At 48.1% G+C, this 22454-nt stretch overlaps 1 protein-coding gene across 1 annotated transcript in view; it reads left to right on the top strand.

The window, feature by feature from the left end:
• The window catches only part of GET4 (guided entry of tail-anchored proteins factor 4), a 166892-nt gene that overhangs the window by 88875 nt on the left and 55563 nt on the right, over positions 1–22454 (top strand). The window contains exon 4 of the mRNA XM_085629303.1: positions 6069–6218. Within this exon, the coding sequence (XP_085485429.1) occupies positions 6069–6218 (150 nt within the window). The remainder of the gene's footprint in view (positions 1–6068; positions 6219–22454) is intronic.

Below are 22454 nucleotides of genomic sequence, written 5' to 3'. Positions count from 1 at the left end.
TGGAAATGGCAGAAACACAGAACAGCAAAACTGAAGCTGGACTGTATGGTCTAAATCACCAAAAACTACCTAGATCCTTAACAAAAAGTGGTCTAAGGCAGGGTCAGAACTAAAGAACTCCATTGGTCCGGAGCAGAGGGCACTGACAAGGGCACAACTTCTCAACCTGGCTCAGCGTAGAAATGCAATCGCAGTGGGCAAGGACAAGGAGCCAAAAAAGGCCCTATCAACTCAAAAAAGCGAGGAGAGGTGATTGCCGATGCTGAACAGATGATGATCAGTGTCGTCACCAAAACAAAAGACACATGCATGAACCAAAATGGCAGCGCTTTTACAAAGACCAAAGAAAATCTGTCTAACATGAAAATGCAGATTTCCATCTGAACACAGATGTACATCATATATTCAAGTAACTGTACCTACATTTCCTATATGTCCTTCAGTTGCCTCAAACTCCTTTATGAGGAACTAGGCAAAGGGGAATAAAAAGGTAGGAAAAATGAACCTGAGTGCACATGTAGCACCATTTCCCTCTCAGGCTGGTTGTACATGTTCGTTTCCTGTGGAATTTACCTTTCTGGACTTAAATGATGATTTGCCACCTCCGACATTGGTCATCAGTTCTGCTCCTTAACGAACCTTAGCGCTATGTACTGTACACTTCGTGGAAACCTATTGCTGGAACATTTCTCAGGCCCTTCCAGTCTGTGATTGAAGGGCTCTTTTTACCCTCCCTGGTGATTCTCTAGCTTTCTGAAGCTTTCCATGTCCTCCAGAGTATTCCTGGACCTATCCTTAACTTGTTGGAGGAGATGATGCTGAATTTGGACCACATCCTGGTAGTGCTTTCTCGGTCTCTAAATGCGTGGAAGAAAGTCCTTGCTGTTATGATTGTTTTTTTTCTCTTCTTGGTATTCCCCTTTTAATTAGCTTAAGCTCCATATATACAACTTTGATGCATAGACTGTCTAAAAATCTTATTAACACTTGTAAGGCAAAGATCCCAAAACACACTACTGTAAGCAATTGAACTAGTTCATTCCTGCTTAATGTGTGGTGCCCATTCTTCTATTTCAGTTCAAACCCTGAGGCTGGAGATGGGATTGACAAGTACTTTTGCAACTGCTTTAACTACAGTGATTAGACTGGCCACTGACTGATCCATTCCATAGGATGATCCTTGCAAAAGCTTTTAAAGCAATATCTCTTATCAAAAGAGGGGGAATACTGTTCCTTCTGTAATCATTTTGCGTATGTGCTCCAAATCTTTGGTCCCTCACAAAATGTTTTTTATTAGCCCCGTAGCCAGTTGAAAAAGTCTTTAAAAGAGATTGTGTTGAGTAACATTCCTCCCAGAACCTGAGGAAATCTGTCCCAAATGTTTATATTGACACATACTAATGGTTGAATTGCTAGGCCATATAATCTTTAAATGGAACAAATGTCCACTTTGGATTCCACTGATAAAGCATTATGGGAGACCAATCTGAGGGAAAAGATCTCTTCCAACTTATGCTGCTTTGTTTTTTTTTTCAAACAAACAAGGCTACTGTCAATTCCAAGCAGAATATTTTTTAAATAGACTTTACCATTGCTCTGAATGAACATCTGCGCAACATAGACCTTTGTCGCCCATCCCAATGTCCTGATGCTCAGCAGACCCGTGGCTTAGTACACTTGGCCTGGAAATGTCCTCCAGTTACTAGATTTTGGATAGAGATATCGCGAACCGTTGGTGATATAACCTCGTTACAGTTGGACTCTAAGCCAATGATTATGTTTATGTTGCTGATGTGCCTAGCTCCAAGTCTAACCGCTATTCTACTGGTCCTGGCCAAATCTAGGGCAGCAAACGTGTAGACCTTAGCCCCCTCTCCTAAAATGAGACTCACTCAAAGATGCTGCCCTATACAGCAACCTCTCTGAAACACTTGTTACATTGTGACCCATATCAGCGTGGCTGAAGGGCATCTGGAGGCTTTTCGGGGCATACTTGCTCATTACAGACACTACTGCAGAATAGAGTTCGGCTTAGGCTTGCATGAGCTGCTGTCGTTTATGTATGTTGTACCAATGCGCATGTAGGGAGGGGCGTGAGCAGTGTGTTGCACCAAGTTGTTGTTTATTGAGCTGTGGCTGTTATGCCAGGCATCCTTGCTGGGAACGTAGTTGGACGATCACGTGATTTTATTAGGGCTTCTCTTTTCCATCTCTTTTAGGTGAGTGAACCAGGGATTGCCATTCCAAATGTTATGTGTATCAATGGTACAAAGACCTTGTTTTGGTATATTGAGTTACTGCTCATTGTACATGGGATTACCCGAAGTCTGTAATCTTTCTGGAATGGCACTGTTCTGTTATACTGTTTTTGAAAATCCTGTAAACAGATATTTAAAAAAAATATAGATAAGTACTGGCCTGAGTGACCTTTACTTGGATAGAAAACTCTGCACAATTAGGTAAGAATGTAGTGAGCGGGGATCAGGGAATAGTCAACAAAATGGAACCATACAGGGAACGGTCAGTTGAATTTAGTGCGCTGCTAGGCGACACCAAAAAATGAGCATCAAATACAGTATAATATATCCTGGCCACTGCAAAATCCCCTACAAGGACAAAGCCAAAACTTTTAATGAACCACAGAAATTACAAAATTTCTTCTACAATTTGAGCCCTTTAGTAATGGAACCAATCAGTCCTCCCATCTCGATCAAATAACCCAACCAGCAGCCCACTCCAAAACTCTCCAGCTGACTTATACTGAATTACTCATTGTGATGGGCAACACGACTTGTAAGGGCCACCCTCTCAGATCATGAGCTTCCTCTTATTCAATAACACCATCCCCTTATCGGTGGATCTAGGCACGTTTGTTCTTAGCGGAGTCAGTTGGCCTAATTCTATTGTACTTTCTCTTCAGCTCCTCCCATTTAATAGACAGTGAATCATCTCAAATACATCTGTGGAATGTAAAAAGAATCAATAACCCAATAAAAAGACAGATAATCCTCACACACCTGAAAAGGCTGAGATGTAAAATCGTTCTTACAAAAGAAATTCACGTTAATGAATTGGAAAGCCTCCAACTGGATAGAAACTGAGTATGAGACATTGCCTTCATGCAAGCTGTACATAAAACTTCTCCTACACACCCTCTCCTGGCAGCATCCATTTCTTGAAAGAAATAAAACATCCCATCAGAGAGATCGCATATCATCAAAACATAACTTTAAGTGAAGATTGCACGTCCTTTATCGATGTCATACTAAATGATAAACTCATCCCGGCAAATTGAAAGAGGCATTACAAAACGTATAGTGAATGAAAATGTGGCTGATCTGTCGCACCTTGCTAACCCCACCAAGCAAGAATGTGCTTTCTACTCTAATCCCCATAACTCAAAGATCCCATTTCAAACTCTCTACAACATTGTAGATACAGATATTGGATCTTTAGGATCATACCACTTGTCGATCAGGCTGGACAACGGAACGGTAAACCGTGCCCCCGAGATGGAGGTGCAACACGAAACTGTTTAAATGGCCCAAATGATAAGTTCTAAAACCTACATATTTTTAAAAACAATTTGGGATATTCATGCAATACAGAAAAGAAACTGCAGTAACAAGCACCACACATTATCACAGTATTGCACATATTGAGCATGCTATACAAACCTAGCCATTACAATAGTAAGAGGAGTGATGGGACCATTATAGCATGCATTCCAGATCAGGTAACTGCTACATCACATACAAAAGTAGAAATCAAAGCATCAGCATTCTCTTTTATGAGGCATTTACATCACTGAGCATATTCAGCATCACAACTTTCCTGCACCGTTATTAACCTATTACATCAGCCAGTTGCAGAAGCATGATTAGGGCATTGCAGGTAAGACTGCAAGGGAGCCCATATATCCTTTGGTCAAGATGTGGGGGTTCCGGGGGGTGGGGGTGAACACGCACAGGAGTTGTGTAAGCCTCTTAACTGCTTGCTACAGTGTGCCAGATCCTCGAGACATTCTTTTTGTGTGGGTGTACATCCCTGTTCCCACCTCACAGCCACTATTCTTTTCGACAGCAACAATACTGTAGCTGTGAGCTTCCTGATGCCTGCAGGAACCTCTTTAACACATACCAAGAGAAATTTGTTTTGGCCAGTAATGAGGTGCAATAGTTATAGTATTCCAGTAGCTCAGGACTTGAACACAGGCCTACTCCACGCCTCTGTTGCCCCACATCACAAGTAATCTTTAGTATCCCTTAGTGCACTAGTGTACAAATTCAATTGGGAGTAGTATATCCTGTCAGTCAAATTTAAAATGTGCCACATTCAGTGTGCTGTTGGGTGATAGGGACTCAGTTTGAGTGCAGCTGCATGTTCATGTGCTTCCAAAAATTGTCAATCTAGATCTTGAGCCCTTTAGTTCTAGCTTTCTGATTACATTGAGCTATATAGGCAGGTAACCAGACCTTTGGTGGGGTTGCCAATAAGGAGGGAAGAGTGTGTTTGGAAATTGCGAGGCTCTTGTATGAACCTATAAAAAACTGCCCTGCAAACAGCATGCAGGCTATAGTAGGTAAATGCTTCAAGCAGGGTACTTCTTTCACTTGGGTCGAGTCCCTGCAGCGAGACAAATTGCCTCTTGGAAAATAAATTCTCAAAAGTATTTCATTTTATTTTCTGTAATATCCACGTGGATTTCTCCTTGGATTTTGGAGTAAACATAGGGTGTTGCAGAAGAAGTAAGGGGGGGGTGCTAAATGCATACAAATGTATGGCTAATTCTCATTCAATCCCATGCCCATAATGTACACCTTACCTCATCAGTTTCGGCCCTCTTTATTGGCAATTGATGAAGGAAGAGGGCCTGCAAGAGAGTTGGGAATGCGTTTTACTCTTCTATAGCAACATGCGATGGAAATGGAGTCGGACAACTCCACTGCAAACACAAAATGTGCTTGAACACACAAATAGAGCTCCAAGTTTGGAACAGCGAATTCACCTTGGTCTTATAGCAATGTAAATACTTCCTAATGAAAACTAGGCTGTTTGTCCGCCCATGCCTGTTAAACAATTAGAGATATGTGGCCTAAAGTATTTTGGAAGCACTATGGGAATATTCAGAAACATTTAAAGAAATTTAAGCTAAACATCCTTTTTCATCAGCGAGATTCTCCCTGCTAAGAAGAGCAGAAGGGCTGGCAACGGTTAATTTGCATTTCAAGATTGGAAATAATTTGTAATTGATCTGTAAAACCCTAGAGACATCTTGATTAATCCACACATGTAAGTACTTGACCGAGACTGCACTTCATTGAAGTGGTTACTCGGGTGAACACTGTTGTATGCAGACAGTAAGGGGGTATTTGAGAGATTTGCTCAAATTCATACACGGGCCTGATAATGCAATGAAGTTGATAAATCCCCTTATCGGGAACAGATTACTCCTGGGATTTGGAATATATGAAACCAAGTCATCGATTTAAAGCACGATATTAACAGCTGTCTGTTTGTGAATTTGAATGCAACTTGGGAGTGGCACTGCCTCCGTCTAGAGGCTAGCGGTTCTGCCACCAGAACAAATGTAGCGAACTATGGGCATCCCAAACTAGCAGTGGCGGCTTGTCCGCTAAGGCGGAGGAGCGTCACCCCACTGCTTTTTAGCAGTGAAATAAAGGGAAAATAAAATAATAACCTTCGTTATTATCATGTTATTTTCTGCTACTTCCACAGCTTTGCGTGAGGGGGCGGGAACAGGGGAGGAGTGGTAGCACCTTCCTAAGTGCACACTGACTGCTTGGCCAGTCCTCATCACTAGTGGAAATTCAATAAAGTATATTCAACTTAAAAAATATATATATATATAAACATGACCGGACATGTCCAGCAGTTATGGGATGGTATATTTGCAGGTTTTCAGCATTGTTCGTACTTTTTATTAAGTGAAATGCTGCTTTAAAAGGGTGAGAATATGTACCGCAAGGGAATGGTGGCCTGTGCCTTATGATAATGTTAGCTGATTGTGTGATTACCATATTGACTTGCTTTTATTTTTTTCATAGAAAACTTGGCGAAATTGTTTAGCCTGATGGATCCAAACTCCCCTGAAAGAGTAGCGTTTGTGTCCAGAGCTTTGAAATGGTCTCGAAGTGGATCAGACAAACTTGGTCATCCAAAGCTGCACCAGCTATTAGCTATTACTTTATGGAAAGGTAGGTGTGATTGATGCATTTTCACTAACACAAATGGTGCTTGCGCAGGGTTAATAAACTACAACACAAGTTCTGTTGTTAGGTAAACTACTGACTGTGTCATCTGAAGGGATCCAAAAAGATGTTAGAGAGGTCGTGATTGATGCATTAAGGGGGATCACTTTATAAGTAAAAAACAATTAGAAATGGTTGATGTAATACAAAATTTGGAAAACCGTACATTAGTAAGATCGAAATATATTCATATGTGAAATGTGTGTGGTGAGTGCAAGACATTTAAGAAGATTTCTAAGAAGAATACATTAAGGACAAGGATCAGAGACTTACTCAAAAGAGGGTATGAAAAAAGATCCAGTAATTTAGGGCCAGATTACAAGTAGCAGCGTAATACCGCACACTGTATTACTGATACTGAGCACTATTTCTGTGCTTTTACCTGGCCTTTATTAGATTTCGGAATGTTATTCCCAATTTGAAATCTCAACTGTTATTACACTAATTTTTGCATGTTTTTCCCAAATTCTATTGCTTTTTTTTTTAGCACATAGACACTTTCTCTTTGCAGGCGGATAGAAGCTTGACAGTAACTGGACATTGGCTTCTGTGAAGCGGAAATGCATTGCTTTTGTCGCACAATTACAAATGGTTTGCCTGGCTAGGAATGTCCCCTTTTCTTCAGAAATTTCCTCTGTGTATTCATATTCTCACTGAAAAAATGAGTTTTAAAAGTGAGTTATAGTTCTTGCTCAAATGAATAAAACAACTGAAATTCTTGTGTATGCAAAACAACATTCCATAATTCGGAGGCGGAATACTTTCCTGAGGAAGGACAAAATAGAAATGCTGACACTGGACTTTGTTCTCTCTGCCTTCAGTCCTGGAGACTGGATGGAATACTTGGTCTTGCAGGATGTATAATTTCATTTGCCAGTTCTGCAGTTCCATTGGCATTACCTCGGATTTGCGGTGGTAATGGAGCATTGCCATGTCATCGTCCTACACTTTGACCGTACCTTAACTCCCTCGATGTTCACAGAATTGAAGGCGGTTGTCATGAGCCTTCTTTGCAGGTCGGATAAACCTACCCCTGTACGTTGATGACTGGCTCCTAAAAGCAACATCACCTCAGCTAGTTTCAGATCAGACCAACTGAAGGCAATCACGTTGCTTTCCACCCTGCAGTCTCATCTTCGACCAGCTCAGGTGATTTCCTTCATTGGGCCATCCTGGACACAGTGGCTTAGGACATTTCCACTCCCTGCAGTGAGTCCGGGACATTCAGGCCAGGATTCCAGTGTTGCTGGCTCGAGTCTTTGTTCTGTCTCGCATAATTCTCAGGATTTATGGTCTCTTGTCCTCATGGCACATACAGGCTCTGCAGTGGGACCTTCAGCTACAGTGAGCTTAGCACTGGCAGTGACTGTCTGACAACATCTGTGTCTTGCACATGGCACCTTTGACCCTTCAGTGGTGTATGACAGATTCCTAGTGCTTGTATGTATGTATGTATGTATGTATGGGAGTGTTTATAAGTGTGTGTGTGTGTATATATGTATATATATATATATATATATATATGTGTGTGTGTGTATATGTATGTATATATATATATATATATATATATATATATATATATATATAATTATCTACTGGCAGTCACCAGTAGATAGTTATAGTTACAACCTAGTTTCCATAGGAAATCTCAAAATTCTATTTTGAATAACTTTGGCGCCGGTTGACGAATCCTCGCGAAATTTTCAAAACTAATGGGGCGCTCCGTTCAGCTCCTACCCTGAAAGTCTTGGGGTGATTCGTCAAGCGGGGGCCGAGAAAAAGGGGGGGTCCCAAAACGCGTTTTCCCCATGCATTTTTCCATAGGACCATTAGACGCAGCTACAGCCCGAACGGCTGAACAGAATTACGTGAAATTTGGCAGAGAGGTAGCCATAAGGTCAAGGAAGTGCCTTTTGCAGGTCTGGTGTAAATCTGTTCAGTATTTCCTGAGAAATAGCATTTAAAAGCATATCAATATCCATACGCGCGCACTGTGCGCGCACCCTGCCGTGCGCGAGCGCAATTCTGATTGGTTGTTAGATGTCGGTAAACATTCGAATCGGTCGAAACCAGGAAGTGTCGGCCGCCATTTTGTCTCTCGCAGTCTGAGGGGGTGAAAAAAAAAGGTGGAGAACGTGAAAAGGGGGCAGAGTGGACAGTTACTGACCCCCTATCCTTGGTCAGGGGGTCACAGAAGGGCCCCCAAGGGTGAAAATTATTATTTTATTTTTTTTTAAATCGCTCGGTGCGCGCACGTTGTGCGCACGGCGAACCGTGGGTGCGCGAAGCGTGAAAAACCTGAATGAAAAAAAAAAATACATAGTGCGCGCACGGTGCGCGCACGGTGAGAAACCTGAAAAAAAATAAAATAAATAAATACTTAACTTAGCATTTAAAAAACCGTACAAATTCACTGAAAAAATCCATAGGTTTTACACACGTTATAGTTACGAATTAGCATTTAAAAAACCTTGCAATCTCACTTAAAAAACCATAGGTTTCACACATGTTATAGTTAGCTGGACATTTCACTCGTAAAAAAACAATGAAATTCCCCCGTTATAGTTAGTGCAGGCAACTATAACTCACGCGACCGCAATCCTCTGCTGATGACCTCAGATATTACATCACTGATGACATATGTGTCTTTATGAAAAATAAATATTTGTAAATATATGTATAGCTAAAGATTAATGGAAGAAGACATGGGTAAATAAGTGTCTAAATACAGTGATGTAATATCTGACGTCATCAGCGGATTACGGTCGCGTGAGTTATAGTTGCCTGCACTAACTATAACGGGGGAATTTCATTGGTTTTTTACGAGTGAAATGTCCAGCTAACTATAACATGTGTGAAACCTATGGTTTTTTAAGTGAGATTGCAAGGTGTTTTAAATGCTAATTCGTAACTATAACGTGGGTGACACCTATGGTTTTTTCAGTGTGTGTATATATATATATATATATATATATATACACACACACTCCTATACATACAAGCACTTGGAATCTGCCATACACTTGCACATGGAGTACTTAATTCAAAACTATCCAGTACTCTGACCATCACATTCAGAAGAGCTAAAAATATAGGTACCGCCTTAAACCTGCTCATGGTTTCCGTAAGTGCTCCAGCTGTAGAGCCTGCAAATTCGATATTAATAAAACTCATTACAACACTCCATTTAATAAGCAAGAGGTAGCTATTATTGGAAGCTTCAATTGTAAGACCGAATTCGCGGTATATGTCCAGACGTGCACCTGCGGATTAAATTACATTGGAAGTACCAAGTTGCAGGTGCATGTCAGGATATTGCAGCACCTTCGCGCCATCTTGATCCGACTTACCCCGTGGCACGTCATTTTAAAAGCACTCACAGTAATGACGTCTCTTGCCTCAAATACTTTGTGGTAGATTCAGTTCCGAAATCACGCAGAGGGGGTAATCGTGAGTTACAGCTCAGACAACTCGAAACTAAAAGAATTTAGAGTTCGACAGCAAGTGGCCCTATGGGTTAAATAATACAGAGGACATGCATAATTTTATATAAGTTCATCTAATGTTCTTAGTCTTGCATGCCTCACAGGATTATCATCAGCAATATCGTTATCCCTTGGCCCACGTGTTAGCCATAACATATTAAAGTAAATTGGATTTTCCTTTTGTTTTTTGCTGATGCAATACAATATATGCAACTCTAACTGGACAGTGAGCTTAATACATAGGTTCCCTAATATTAAGCACACCTGCAAGAAATCAAATCTCAATAAGATTGACTTTGTCAAATCAATTATTTATAACTCTATTGCCTGCCTTTTATAACATTTATACACACATTTTTTCCCCTCTGTTTCACTATTGTGCTAGTATTTATCGATATGAAAATATGTTTGAAAATTGTATATATGATTTTAACAATGATGTCCTGAAATTGTTATTCTATTGTTATCAAATATGTATTTATCTATTTATTCATTCGATATGCACTTTATGAAACATTTGCACTAATTTGCACAGTATATTGATAGCTATTTTGTTATTTGCACTTCACAAACTATCTGTCCTTTAATGATTTGTATACAAACGTGCTATCAGGCATACATGTTTGCATGTTACTAGTACAGGTATTTATACCAGTGGATTATATATTTGAGATTCAACTCGATATTATAGTAATGACATGCTTAGCTGATTAATTACGAGTATCATCTCAGGATATCAAATGGATAGTGTTTTCTCTGTCTATGGTCACATGACCTAACACGAGTTAACTGTGGCGATACACCTTCAGGCACTTAATAGAATCAGTTTCACTGTGACTGTTGTGTGATCAAGGGCTCCCGAGCTCGAAACGCGTCACTGCTGTACCTGGGTTGAATAAATTTCATCTCGCTGATTCCCTGTGGTCCGTCTCCTTCTTCGCCGGCATTCTTCGCCGGCAAAATATATATATATATCTACATATCTACATATCTACATACATACACACACACATACAACGCTGAGCTGGGAGATTGAATCGCCCAGGTCTCTGTACTGGCTTGGGAAATCATGTCATCAGCCTATGCTCATCAGTGCTAACCATCATTGGCCGAGGCAAGTAATTGATAATTTGCTAAGGCAGCCCCGGTCCTGCATTCGTTTTCTACATTAATTAGGCTAAAGATCATCCGGTGTATGACCTACTTTCGGTTCAGTTAGCTGGTGGGGGAAAAAGGTAAGGCTGTTCAAAAGAGTACCTGGTTGCTGTGCATTGCCGTTTGTGTAATGTTAGGCTATTCTCTGGCTAAAATGGGGTCTCGTGAGGACCTTTTCAGCGTATTCACCCAGAACAGAAGTCACAATTACAGTTCTGGGTCAGGGTGTTCCTATATTAGACTACGCTGCAACATGGACGTCCACTTCACCAGGTGCTATTGCCTTGATTCTCAGGTCTGCTGGTATAGCCACTTCACCTGTTTTGGTCCTGAGGGACTTCCTGGTTTGAAGCCTACTCCCCAGATTCACCACTTTGTTGTGTGTTCTGCTTTGGTATTGATTCAAAGGTGAGGATTCGGTAGTTGGAAGTATCCACCGCATGAAAAAGTTACTTTCCTTCAATTACAGTCTTTCTGGTGTGTACACGGTCTAACCGCAGATTCTTAACCACTGGTCCACTCCCCATTCTATGGAGTGGACGTTCTATGATTAGTAAGATCCCACGTTGGTTAAGGCACAGATTCACACTGATTTTCCTCATTGTCAGCTGCGTTTCGTCCAAATGTATGAGGGAGAATGCTGATGTCCGTGCAGATGTGACTCCTATATATGACTGTGTGATCATGCTCAGAGGTGGTGTGGGGTTGACCTAGATGCAGTTGGTACCACCTGTTCACCCAGAAGCTGCAATGCTCTGCCACTCCATCGGCATCCTTGTTTTAACGTATTTGCCTAAATCATTGCTCATCGTTGTTACTTATTTCTTGGGAGGTTGGACACTAAATATATTTACTTATTTTTAACTGTTGCTGTTTGAGAGTGACCTTATTGTAAATTGTGACAAAAGAAACAAAACTGGTGTCCGTTTTAGAAGCCCAAGAAACACTGGCTAAAAGGGCTCATGGCTGGACAGTGCTAAGTGACTACGAAGCCCTCAAGCCACAATCTTACCTGAAAATGGGATTCAAAACGAGGATAAAAGTAAAATTCCTAAAGTTGCAGCTGGGTATCCTACCGATCCTCCCACACCTTCCGCCATGGGAAAGGAGATTAGAACTGCAGTCCTGTCATCTATGTGAAAGAGTATCTTGTGCATGTCAACTGCATCTGCCCTAATCTAAAGGACATAAGAAACACCCTACTTAAACCAATATTCAAGCAAAACGGCACCCGGACTTGTAGGCCGGCAGTAAAACTGTGCTCCAATCTGGCCGAAACCCAGCTAAACGGTAGGCTCACAAACGTTTTCGACATTGTAACCAAGAGACTCAAACATGCATCGCAAGTGGACGTTGGTTAAATAAAAAATAGCCGGGCCGTTATTGAGGCCAGACTTGGCAAGCTTTTGCTATTGCACCTTATTTTTTTTTTAAATGTATTTATTGACTGCAAACAAGGAACAGTTATATACATATCCGAGTGCCATCAGCCTGAGGCCCGCCATCGTATCTCAGCTCGCATCCTATTATATCGGCTATCCCACATCCCGGAGGCCGGGCATCACCGTGCAAAACTGAATAAATACCCGATACTTCCCAAGTGTCCTTCCAGTTCAGCTCTTGTGTGCGGGGCAGACCCCCTGTCTGCGGTCAGGCTCTAACGCGCTCCTTCCCCCTAAGCTTAGGGGACAGTCACTCTATTTATGGCCATAAACTCCAAATCCCCACCCTCCCCTCACACTTCCCCCAACTCCCCTAACCCCCCCTCCCCAACCAAACCATTGAGGTCCTAATTCAGTCGCAGTATCGCTCTCCTCCCGCACTCAGCCGCCACTCGTCCTCACCTGGCGCCACCCGCACGAACACCTCCCACGGGAGCTCCCTCTTCTGTAATCTCTGAGTCAGGGCCCCCATCCGGGCTCCCCGTTGCAGCCCCCCGCCCACTCAGGTAGTCCTCATACAGTTCCCAGAAGTTTTTAGGCCTGCTACGCGGCGGCAGCAACTCGCTGAACCTCTCCGCTTGGGTGCAGCAGTACAGCACATCGCGCTTCCACTGCTCCACCGTGGGCACGGGACCACGCATCCAGCTCATCGCCACTCGTCGTTTCGCCACTAGCATCCCCATATCAACCAGGCGTCTGGCCGCCTTCGGTACACCTCTTGAATGCCCCAATAGCGCCACCGTCGGGTCCGGAGCCAACTCCACCCCCGTCACCCCCACTATCTGGTGGTAGACCGCCACCCAATAGTCGTATATGCCCGGGCATTGCCACGCTAGGTGAAGGAAGCCAGCCGTCGGGTGCCTGCAACGTTCGCATACAGAGTCTTCACGCAGCCCATATCTATGTAAGCGCTCCGGCGTGTAGTAGTACCTGTTGAGGAATTTGAAATGGACAAGCCGGTGTCTGCCATGCAAAGAGATGCGTCTAATCCCCGTACAGCAGTACGCCCACATAGCATCGTCAATGGTAATGCCTAAGTCTCTTTGCCAGTCCAGTCTGCATTTTGCGAACTCGTGCACCCTATGAGATTGCGCCATTCTGTACAGCTTAGAGATCAACCCGCGGGGGTTGTCATTCTTAATTATGTATGTCAGTTCCTGAACCTCCGCCGGCTCCTCCAAATCACACCCCAACAACTGCCTCCAGGCCTGCCTGACTCTGTAATACTGAAAACGCTGCAATTGTGTGCCCTCCACGCCCGAGGCTGTCACCTCCTCCCACGTCTTGACTCGACCGTCAGCAAACATGTCACCCATGGTGTGTATTCCCATCTCCCTAAGAGCTCGCCGCACTCCCTCCTCCTTGCAAGGGGCCAGCCACACCGCCCAGGCAGTGGGCATTGCCGGCGAATACAGCTGCGCCCCAGAGTCGCGCTGTAGTATACAGTTCCAGGCATGCCTAGTGGAGTTCAGCGAATCAAGAAATCCCGTGCGGCGGTCCGGATGCTCAAAAATGACCGCCGGGAGCGGCAACGGCGCCGCAAACAATGTCTCCAGTCTGAGATACGGGACAGACTCGCCCCCGTGTATCCAACTATGCGCCTGAGCCCCCTGTGCCACCCGATAGTACAGCTCCATGTCGGGCGCCCCGAGGCCACCCATCTGGTAAGGGAGCGTCAGTACTCTCCAGCTGGTCCGCGCCTGCTTGCCTGCCCACGCCAGCCTTAGCATTGACGCCTGTAGCCGCGCGAAAAAAGCGCGCGAGAGCACCATAGGGATGTTCGTAAAGAGAAACAGGAACCGCGGGAGCACCACCATCTTCATGATGGATATGCGACCCAATAACGAGAGAGGCAGTCTGATCCAGATCTCCACGTCGTCTTCCAGTTGACTTATGGCCCGTCCATAATTCTCAGATAGTACCACTTCTGAGTCCCTATGGAGCTGGATCCCCAGGTATCGGACCGGTTCCTCAGACCAGTGCAACGGGTACTCCATAGCAAATGGGGTCGTGACCGGGGTCAGCGGGAACACGATAGATTTATCCCAGTTCACCGTCAGCCCGGAGAGCGCTCCAAAGTGGACCACCTCCCTCAACACTGGGGCTAGGTTATTTTCCGGGTCCCTGACATATAGCAGGGTGTCGTCCGCATACGTGGATATCGTTATCCTGTAAGTTGGGAAATTGATACCTCGAAGGTTGTGGTATTCACGCATAGCGCACGCCAGCGGTTCTGCCACCAGGGCATACAGCAAAGGCGACAGGGGGCAACCCTGCCTTGTGCCCCTCGAAATTATTATCGGTTTTGTGACTCGGTCGCCCAAGCGTATTCTCGCCGTGGGGCCATTATATAGTACCCCTATCATTTGGAGGAAGATCGGACCGAGCCCCATGCGCGCGAGGACCTGCCGCATGAAAGGCCACTCGACGGAGTCAAATGCCTTTTCCATGTCGAGGAACACTGCGAGCGCACGCGCTTCAGGGCGAACGTGCTGCATGACGCCAAATACCGTCCGCAAATTGTACGTGAGGTTCCTGCCCGGCATGAATCCCGCCTGCTCTGGTGCGACCAGGTCGGGAGCGAGCAGGGCCAGCCGCGTGGCTAGGACCTTGGCATATAATTTCGTATCCACGTTGAGCAGCGACAGCGGTCGATAGGAGCTGCACTCCTCGGGTGGTTTGCCTGGCTTCGGTATAGCGACTAATAGCGCCTCGCGCATGGACAGTGGCATATGCCCCTTCGTGCACATGTCGTCGAACAGCGTCGACACGTGTGGTAAGAGCTGGTCTATGAAAGCGCGGTAGAACGCGACAGTGAGGCCATCCGCTCCAGGAGCGCTCTGCGCCTTCATGCTCGCCAGGGCCTCTAGAATTTCATCCCTCTCGATAGGTAGGGAGAGAAACTCCCTGTGTTCGTTCGGTAGGAACGGCAACTTTATATGGTCCAGGTAGTCCCCTATGCCGTCCTCCATGCCGGCTTGTTTAGAAGCATAAAGTCCTGCGTAGTACGACCGAAATCGTTCCACCACGTCCTCCTCCGCTGTGAGCAGTGAGCCATCCTCTGCCTTGACCTGCGTGACGGCGGTCCTGCGCCTGCGAGCTTTGAGCAGGTTAGCTAACACCGACCCCGGTCTGTCACCCTCACCATAAACCCTGGCCGTAGCGTACTTCCCCAGATGGAGCACCTCTGCGTCAGCAGTGTCATGGTACTCTGCCAGGAGAGCTTTTATCTCCTCAGTGGTGTCATCTCCGCCCGTCTCTAGTAGTCTGGTCTCCAATGCTGCCAGATTACGCTCCTGCGTCGCAAGGCGGCGCCGGATACTTCGGAGTACCCCCGAGTGTTTAGCCATCGCCACTCCGCGAATGTGGACCTTGAAGGTCTCCCAGACAGTCTGGAAATCCTCCACGGAGCCCAAATTGGTGGCAAAGAATTGTTCGATCGCCTCCACAAGCTCCTCCTTGAACAGAGGATCCAACAGCGAGTAAGGGGGAAATCGCCAAAGAAACGGTGGGGGGGCCTTTCTGGGCATCGCCAGGGAGAGCAGTATCGGCGAGTGGTCAGAAAGCGTTCGTGGGAGTACCACGCATTCACGAATCTGCGAAGTGAGGGGCGCAGAAAGTAGCCAGTAGTCTATCCGCGTATGCAGGTTATGGTATGCCGAGTAATGCGTGTAGCCCCCCTTCGCCGGGTTACGAGTGCGCCACAAGTCCACCAGATCCAAACACAGCATACCCCGAGCGATCGCCCTCGCTGCCGCAGGCTGCGCTCGGGTCGGGCCACCTGATCTATCCAACTCCGGGTCCAACACCACATTAAAGTCGCCTCCCCATAGTACCTGCCGCGCGCCTGTATCCCCCACTGCTCCCGCCAGCGCTGTGAAAAACTCAGGGCAGTCATAGTTCGGCCCATAACAATTAACCAGTAGTAAATCCATGCCCTTACCCTGAAAGCGCGTGAGGGCATACCTGCCCGCGTTGTCTGTGGCAATGAACTGCAATCTGTGCTCCAACCGCGCGCTGACCCATGTCAGCACCCCTCTAGAGTGTGTAGTGAACCCCGCTGCGTGTGCCTCCCTCAGGTCCCTGGAGCGCAGGATAGGGCTGTTAGTAGGAAGATGCGTCTCCTGTAGGAGTGCAATATCTATCTCATGCCTCTTAAGGTAGTGCAGCACTTTACGGGCTTTTCGGTAATCATTAAGTCCCCGCACATTCCAAGAGAGGATTCTTAGTGCGTCGCGCCGCTCAGGCATGGCCGCTTCTGTGTTCGCCATAGCGTGCTATTGGGTGCAAATCCCTCCATTGTGCGCGCCTCCTAGCGCAGGAGCATACCAGCGGTGCTAAGCGCGCACCCCAACCTAGTGACCTCAAACCCCCAGAACCTAAACCCCCCCCTCCCCCCCCGCCCACAGCAGACCCTCCCCAACTCGGCCTTGCAGGTTCCCAAACTTGGGCACCCCATACCTCCCGCCTCCCCACCCTTAACTTTTGAACCCTCAACGGAGTGGAACGCACACGCGGGCGGAGGTCGCTCTGCGCTCACACGTTAGTGTGGAAGCACCCAGCACCCAACTGCCGCCGCCCGGCCCAGCGAGCCACTATGGTGTCTCTCGACCCCTCCCAGCACTTTAGGACAACTGCTTAACAGCGCTCTCAGGTGGTTGGCCCCAGCCGCTTTCTCTATAATCCTATAAAGGAGTTGAGCAACTGGGGGATAAGTCACTGACCCCGGGCCTCCCTGATGCGACTAGACCGGTGGGAAGTGCATGTCACATTGTACAGTACCCCATAACCATATCGTCCAACCATTCCCCTCAAAATCCCACCTCCCCGCAGCCAAGCATGTCTCCACAAAATACCAACTAGATGAGTCCTGCACTCTTGATCAGACCCGTGCGTCCAGGTCGGCATCTCTCTCGTCCCCTCGCGGTGACGTCGCCGGGCTCCGACGCTGCTCCTTCGCCCAGTCCTTCAGCGCCTTTTGAAGTGCTTTAGGGTCCTGGAATATGTGCGACTTGCCCTGTCGGTTGACTCGCAGCTTAGCCGGGTACAGCATGGCATAGTCCACTCCGAGCTCCCGGAGCTGTTTTTTGGCAGGGGCAAACTGTCGTCTGGCTTCCTGCACCCGGGCCGTGAAGTCCGGGTAGAGCGAAATAGGCGACCCTTCGTAGGACAGTGTCTTCTTTTCCCGGGCCACCCTCAGCGCCGCATCCCGGTCTCTATAGTTCAGAAGTTTAGCTATGACCGGTCGGGGCGGTGCTCCTGGCGGGGGCCTTGGGCCCAGGGACCTGTGCGCTCTTTCCACCACGAACATCCCGGAGAACACTTCTTTCCCCAGCAGTGCTATCAGCAGTGTTTCCACGAAGGTCTCCATTCGGCCTGTGGCAGTGGACTCCGGCAGGCCAGTGATGCGCAAGTTACACCGCCGAGAACGGGCCTCCAAGTCCTCTGTCTTGTCCTGCAGCATCTGCATTTGGCGCTCTAGCTTCTTGTGGTCGCTGTCCAGTGCCGTCTGCGCGCCCTCCACCTCCGATATACGGCTGTCAGCCTGGTCTAGGCGCTCCGAGTGCCTGTCCAGGCGCTCTCCCATGCGGTCCATTCGGTAGGAGAGCGCGTCAATTTTGGCGCCCAGGGCAGTGATGCCGCTCTGCAGTCCCTTCTCCATGGACAACAAGAGGCCCCTCAAGTCCCGGTCGTCTTCCGCGGGGTCAGGCCCGCCTCCCGTAGCTCCCTCCATCGGTGTTTGCGGCTGGGGGCGCCGTTGCTCGAACTTAAGTTTCGACTGGGTTTTATCAGATTTATCCATCTTGTGCCCCCACTCCGCTCAGCGCGCCGCCGTTCGGCCCGGCAAGTTCCCGTCGCCACCCAGCCGTGGCACAGTCGCAGGCAGCCCACCGCGGGCTTCTCGGCGGATCAAGTAGCACCTGTTGTCCTCACCCGGCCCACTCCGGGTGTGCGGCAGGCCGCCCGCCCCGTACCAGCTGCACGTCTGCCAAGCCCGCGGCGTCCGCGCTCAGCCCAGCCTCGGAGGCGTCTCACCCGCGGTGACTCCCGATCTGCTGTCTCCTCCGCACCTCCGCCGCTGGGCTCACCAGTCGCCGCTGCAACGAAGCTCCGGTGCGCCCCCAACGCTCCTCACCACCAGGCTCTCTACCTTAGGGCGTGCAGGGGGTACCACCGATCTTCCGCGCTGCGTGCGCCGTGGGCTCCACCCCGGGTCTCCCAGCGTGCTCTCCGCCGTTCGCACTCTCAGCAGCTCGGCGCCTCACTCTCGGTGCTGTCCGCTGTCTCTGTGTGCACCGGCGGGTCCCGCCTCTAATCGCTGCTGTCCTCCACCACGCACCTCAGGTCCGCTGGCCGCACGCCGCCTTACGTCGTCAGCCGTCCACCCCACTCGAGGCCGGGGATCCGCGGCCTAGGACGCCGCTCGTGTCGCCTGCTCCGGGGGTCGCCTCCCCGTTCAATCGGGCTGGAAATCGCGGCGGTCAGCTGTCCAGCACCCCGGGATGTTCTGCTGGGGCCGACCGTTGGTCTGGGAGTCGTCGGGGTCAGGATTATTTACGAATATCGGACGTGGCTCGCCGGAGCTCCGAGCTCAAGCAGCCATCTTCGTTGCGAGCCAAGCTCCGCCCCCCTATTGCACCTTATTGATGCACAGGCACTTTAGAGCCGAAGAAGATTGTAAGCACTGAAAAGTGAATTTTAATAGGATGTATAATGATAGCTGCTTAACTTGGTAAAGCGCCCTAGCTCAGCTTTCCTTGACGCACATGCACTTTAGACTTTTTGAAGTGTGCAATGCCCAGATGTGAATTTTAACGCATTGAATAATGATGGCTTTTTAACATTGTTTTATCTATTTAATTATGAATATGAAATTTTCATTAACGTGTATGCAACGGTTTCAATTAATCATGCATAATAAACATACTTACTGATTGCAAATTGAACTGTTATACTATAGGCCATGAGCCAGGACCCCAACTTTAGGCCATAGATACCAATCGGAGAATGCCTCGTGATGGAAAATATGTGATGGCAAGTCATCACTCTTTGCCTTTTTGTCTGATATTATTGGATTAGCAACCACAGCTGAAAGCAATAATGTGTTCGAGGCATATGAGCTGCAGATTACACACTTTTGCATAGATCGCCATCTGGTGTTGGGCCCGGATGTTTGCAGTTTGTTTTTCCTCTTGGAAAGTCTTTGGAAGTCACGAGGTCGGTGACTCCTCCCTTGGATCGTATTTCGTATGGGCTTCGGCTCCATCCTCAGATTGTTTTTTTCCACCATCGGGCTCGGATGTAATACTTCGCGCTCCGGTTCCGAACATTTCCAGTTCGACGATCGAAGCGGAATCCTCGCTCATCGCGGTATTGTTCAGATCCAGATCTCCTCAATCACCTTCTCTTCGACACATCTTCGATTCCAGTCGTCGACGGCGGCCTTCGGGCCTTCCCAAGCTCCGGTCCCGGCTGATGGAAAGAACTCCTTTCAAAAAGTGCCCTCGATGTGGGTCCAAATTCTCCCACACGGATCTTCATGAGGTGTGCAACCTCTGCCTCTCCCTGGAACACGAGGCTCGAGACTGTCCGGCCTGCAAGTCTTTCAGATCGAAAAAGACTATTCGAGATCGAAGGGCCAGACGAAACATGGTGCACTCCTCGACCTCCGTTCCAGTCAACATCTTCAGGGACGACGTCGAAGATCCGGGACAGCAGCACACCGAAGAGGACCTCATCAGCGCTTCCGAAGCCGACAACTCGGATGTGGAGGACATCACCCCGGCGCAGAGGGTCATGAGTACTATACCCCCTCCCGCACCCGCGCCGACACCCAAAAAGGCTTTGGTCACGCCTTCGCCTCCGGGCCTAGGCAAGACCAGAGACACTGCTTCAAACACCCCACCTTCGGGCCCGGTGAAGAAGCCAAATAAAGCTTCCGGTGGCTCGGGCTCGAGCCAGCCCTCCAGCGGTGCCGAGAAACACACTTCGCCAACGAAAAAGAGACCGGCCTCTACCTCGACACCGAGCTCTGCACCAAAGTCTTCGGTGTCGAAACACGACCAAACCCCATAAGGCCCTCGGCACCGACACTTCTACGGCGAAGCACACCTCGGCGGCGACCAAGAAATCGGAGGTTCCCAAGCCCAGTGCTAAGCACGGCACAGACAAGCCTAAAAAGTCATCGGCCCCGAAACCTTCGGCGCCGACGGAACAAACCTTGTCACAGGAACTGTTTACACCGGATCCCTTGCAAAAGACTCTTACCAAGGATCCAAAAACTGGACATTTGGCACGCTCTTCTAAAAAGAGACATTTGGACAAACCGGCTCCGCCTCCACCTCCAAAGAGGAAGGACTCTGCTACCTCCCCTTTCAGAATGCCTTCCCCACCTCCTCCACCCTCTCCACCTCCGCCCCCTGCGCCTTCTCCACCCCCACCTCATCGTTCCCCGACCCCCCCTCTCCAGACGATGATGATCAGGGGGACCCATATTACGATCCAGGGGGATGTGTCCCGAGACCCCACCCCTACAGGATCCCCAGACCCATGGGACAACTACAATAATCCAGACATTCCAGACGTCCCACAAGATGACCTTTACCCTTCCAGGCCATCTCCACCGGAAGACTCATTAGGTTTCCACCACCTACTTCAGAGGGCGGCACATTATCACGGGGTAGAGCTACACACTGACCCAGTAGAGGAGGATTTCCTCCTCGACACCTTTGATACCGCACATAGGTCTACCTCCATACTACCTATGCTCAAGGGGGTGATACAACATGCGCCAGAGGTTTTTAAGGACCCAGTCAGGGCTAGGGTAATTAACCCACGCATAGAGAAAGTATAAAGCTGCCCCCTCAGATCCTGCCTATCTCAAAGGGCCAGAGCCACTAGATTCCCTAGTGGTTTCCACTGCACGGAAGAGGTCAAACTCCCAGGCGTCAGGCGAAGCACCACCACCTGACAAAGAGTCAAAGCTACTGGACGCGTCAGGAAAGCGCACTGCGTCACAGGCAGCCAATATATGGCGTATCGCCAATACTCAAGAGCTATTGGCCAGATACGATAGAGCGCATTATGATGAATTAGAAACAATAATGCACCACCTCCCAGAAAGATACAAAAATAGGGCCAATGAATTAATTCAAGAGGGTAAGACTATAACTAACACCTCCATACGCTGTGCCTTAGACGCAGCAGACACAGCCTCCAGGGCCATTAACACTAGCGTCCTCCTCAGTCGCCATGCTTGGCTGAGGGTATCAGGTTTCAAACCTGAGGTACAGGCCTCCATCCTAAACCATCCCTTTGACCAGGAATACCTATTCGGTCCAAAGGTAGATGAGGCCCTCGAGAAAATGATGAAGGACACAGATACGCCGAAATCTGTGGGAGCCCTGTAGTCACACCCTCCTAGGCGCTCTTTTCGCCGCTCTTCCTTTCGGGGTACGGCTAGAGGCTACTTCTCAGATAGTGTGTCCACTTCCTACAAATCCCCTGCTCAGTCCACCTTCACAAGGGGTTATCAAAGAGGCGGCTATAGAGGCAATAACCATAAAGGCAGTGGCAAAACAAATACCGCCCGCTCTGCCACACCGCTTACCCAATGACTCCCCCCCCCCCCCCCCCCCCCCCTTCCCGCTCCCTCCAGACCATCCCACTCCGGTCGGGGGCAGGCTACAAAATTTCCTTCAAGTCTGGGAGACCATCACCTCAGACAAATGGGTGACCCAAATTATTCGCTCAGGGTACTGCCTAGAATTGACATTACCCCCCCAAACATTCCGCCCAGGCAACGCCCAATGTCACAAGAACATTCCACATTACTAAAACAGGAGGTAATCTCCCTCCTACAAAAACAGGCAATAGAACAAGTTCCCGCCAATCAGCAAAATTTAGGGGTCTACTCCCTATATTTTCTAATACCAAAAAGAGACGAGACTCTACGACCTAGTCTAGATCTCCGGCCTCTAAACACATACATACATTCGGACCATTTTCACATGGTAACACTTCAGCAGGTACTTCCGCTCCTCTCCCAGAACGACTTTCTCACCACACTGGACTTGAAAGACGCATACTTTCACATTCCG

The sequence above is a fragment of the Triturus cristatus genome, chromosome 10 (assembly GCF_964204655.1).
Source record: "Triturus cristatus chromosome 10, aTriCri1.1, whole genome shotgun sequence".
Taxonomy (NCBI): Eukaryota; Metazoa; Chordata; class Amphibia; order Caudata; family Salamandridae; genus Triturus; species Triturus cristatus.
This window is presented reverse-complemented; position numbering and strand designations above follow the sequence as displayed.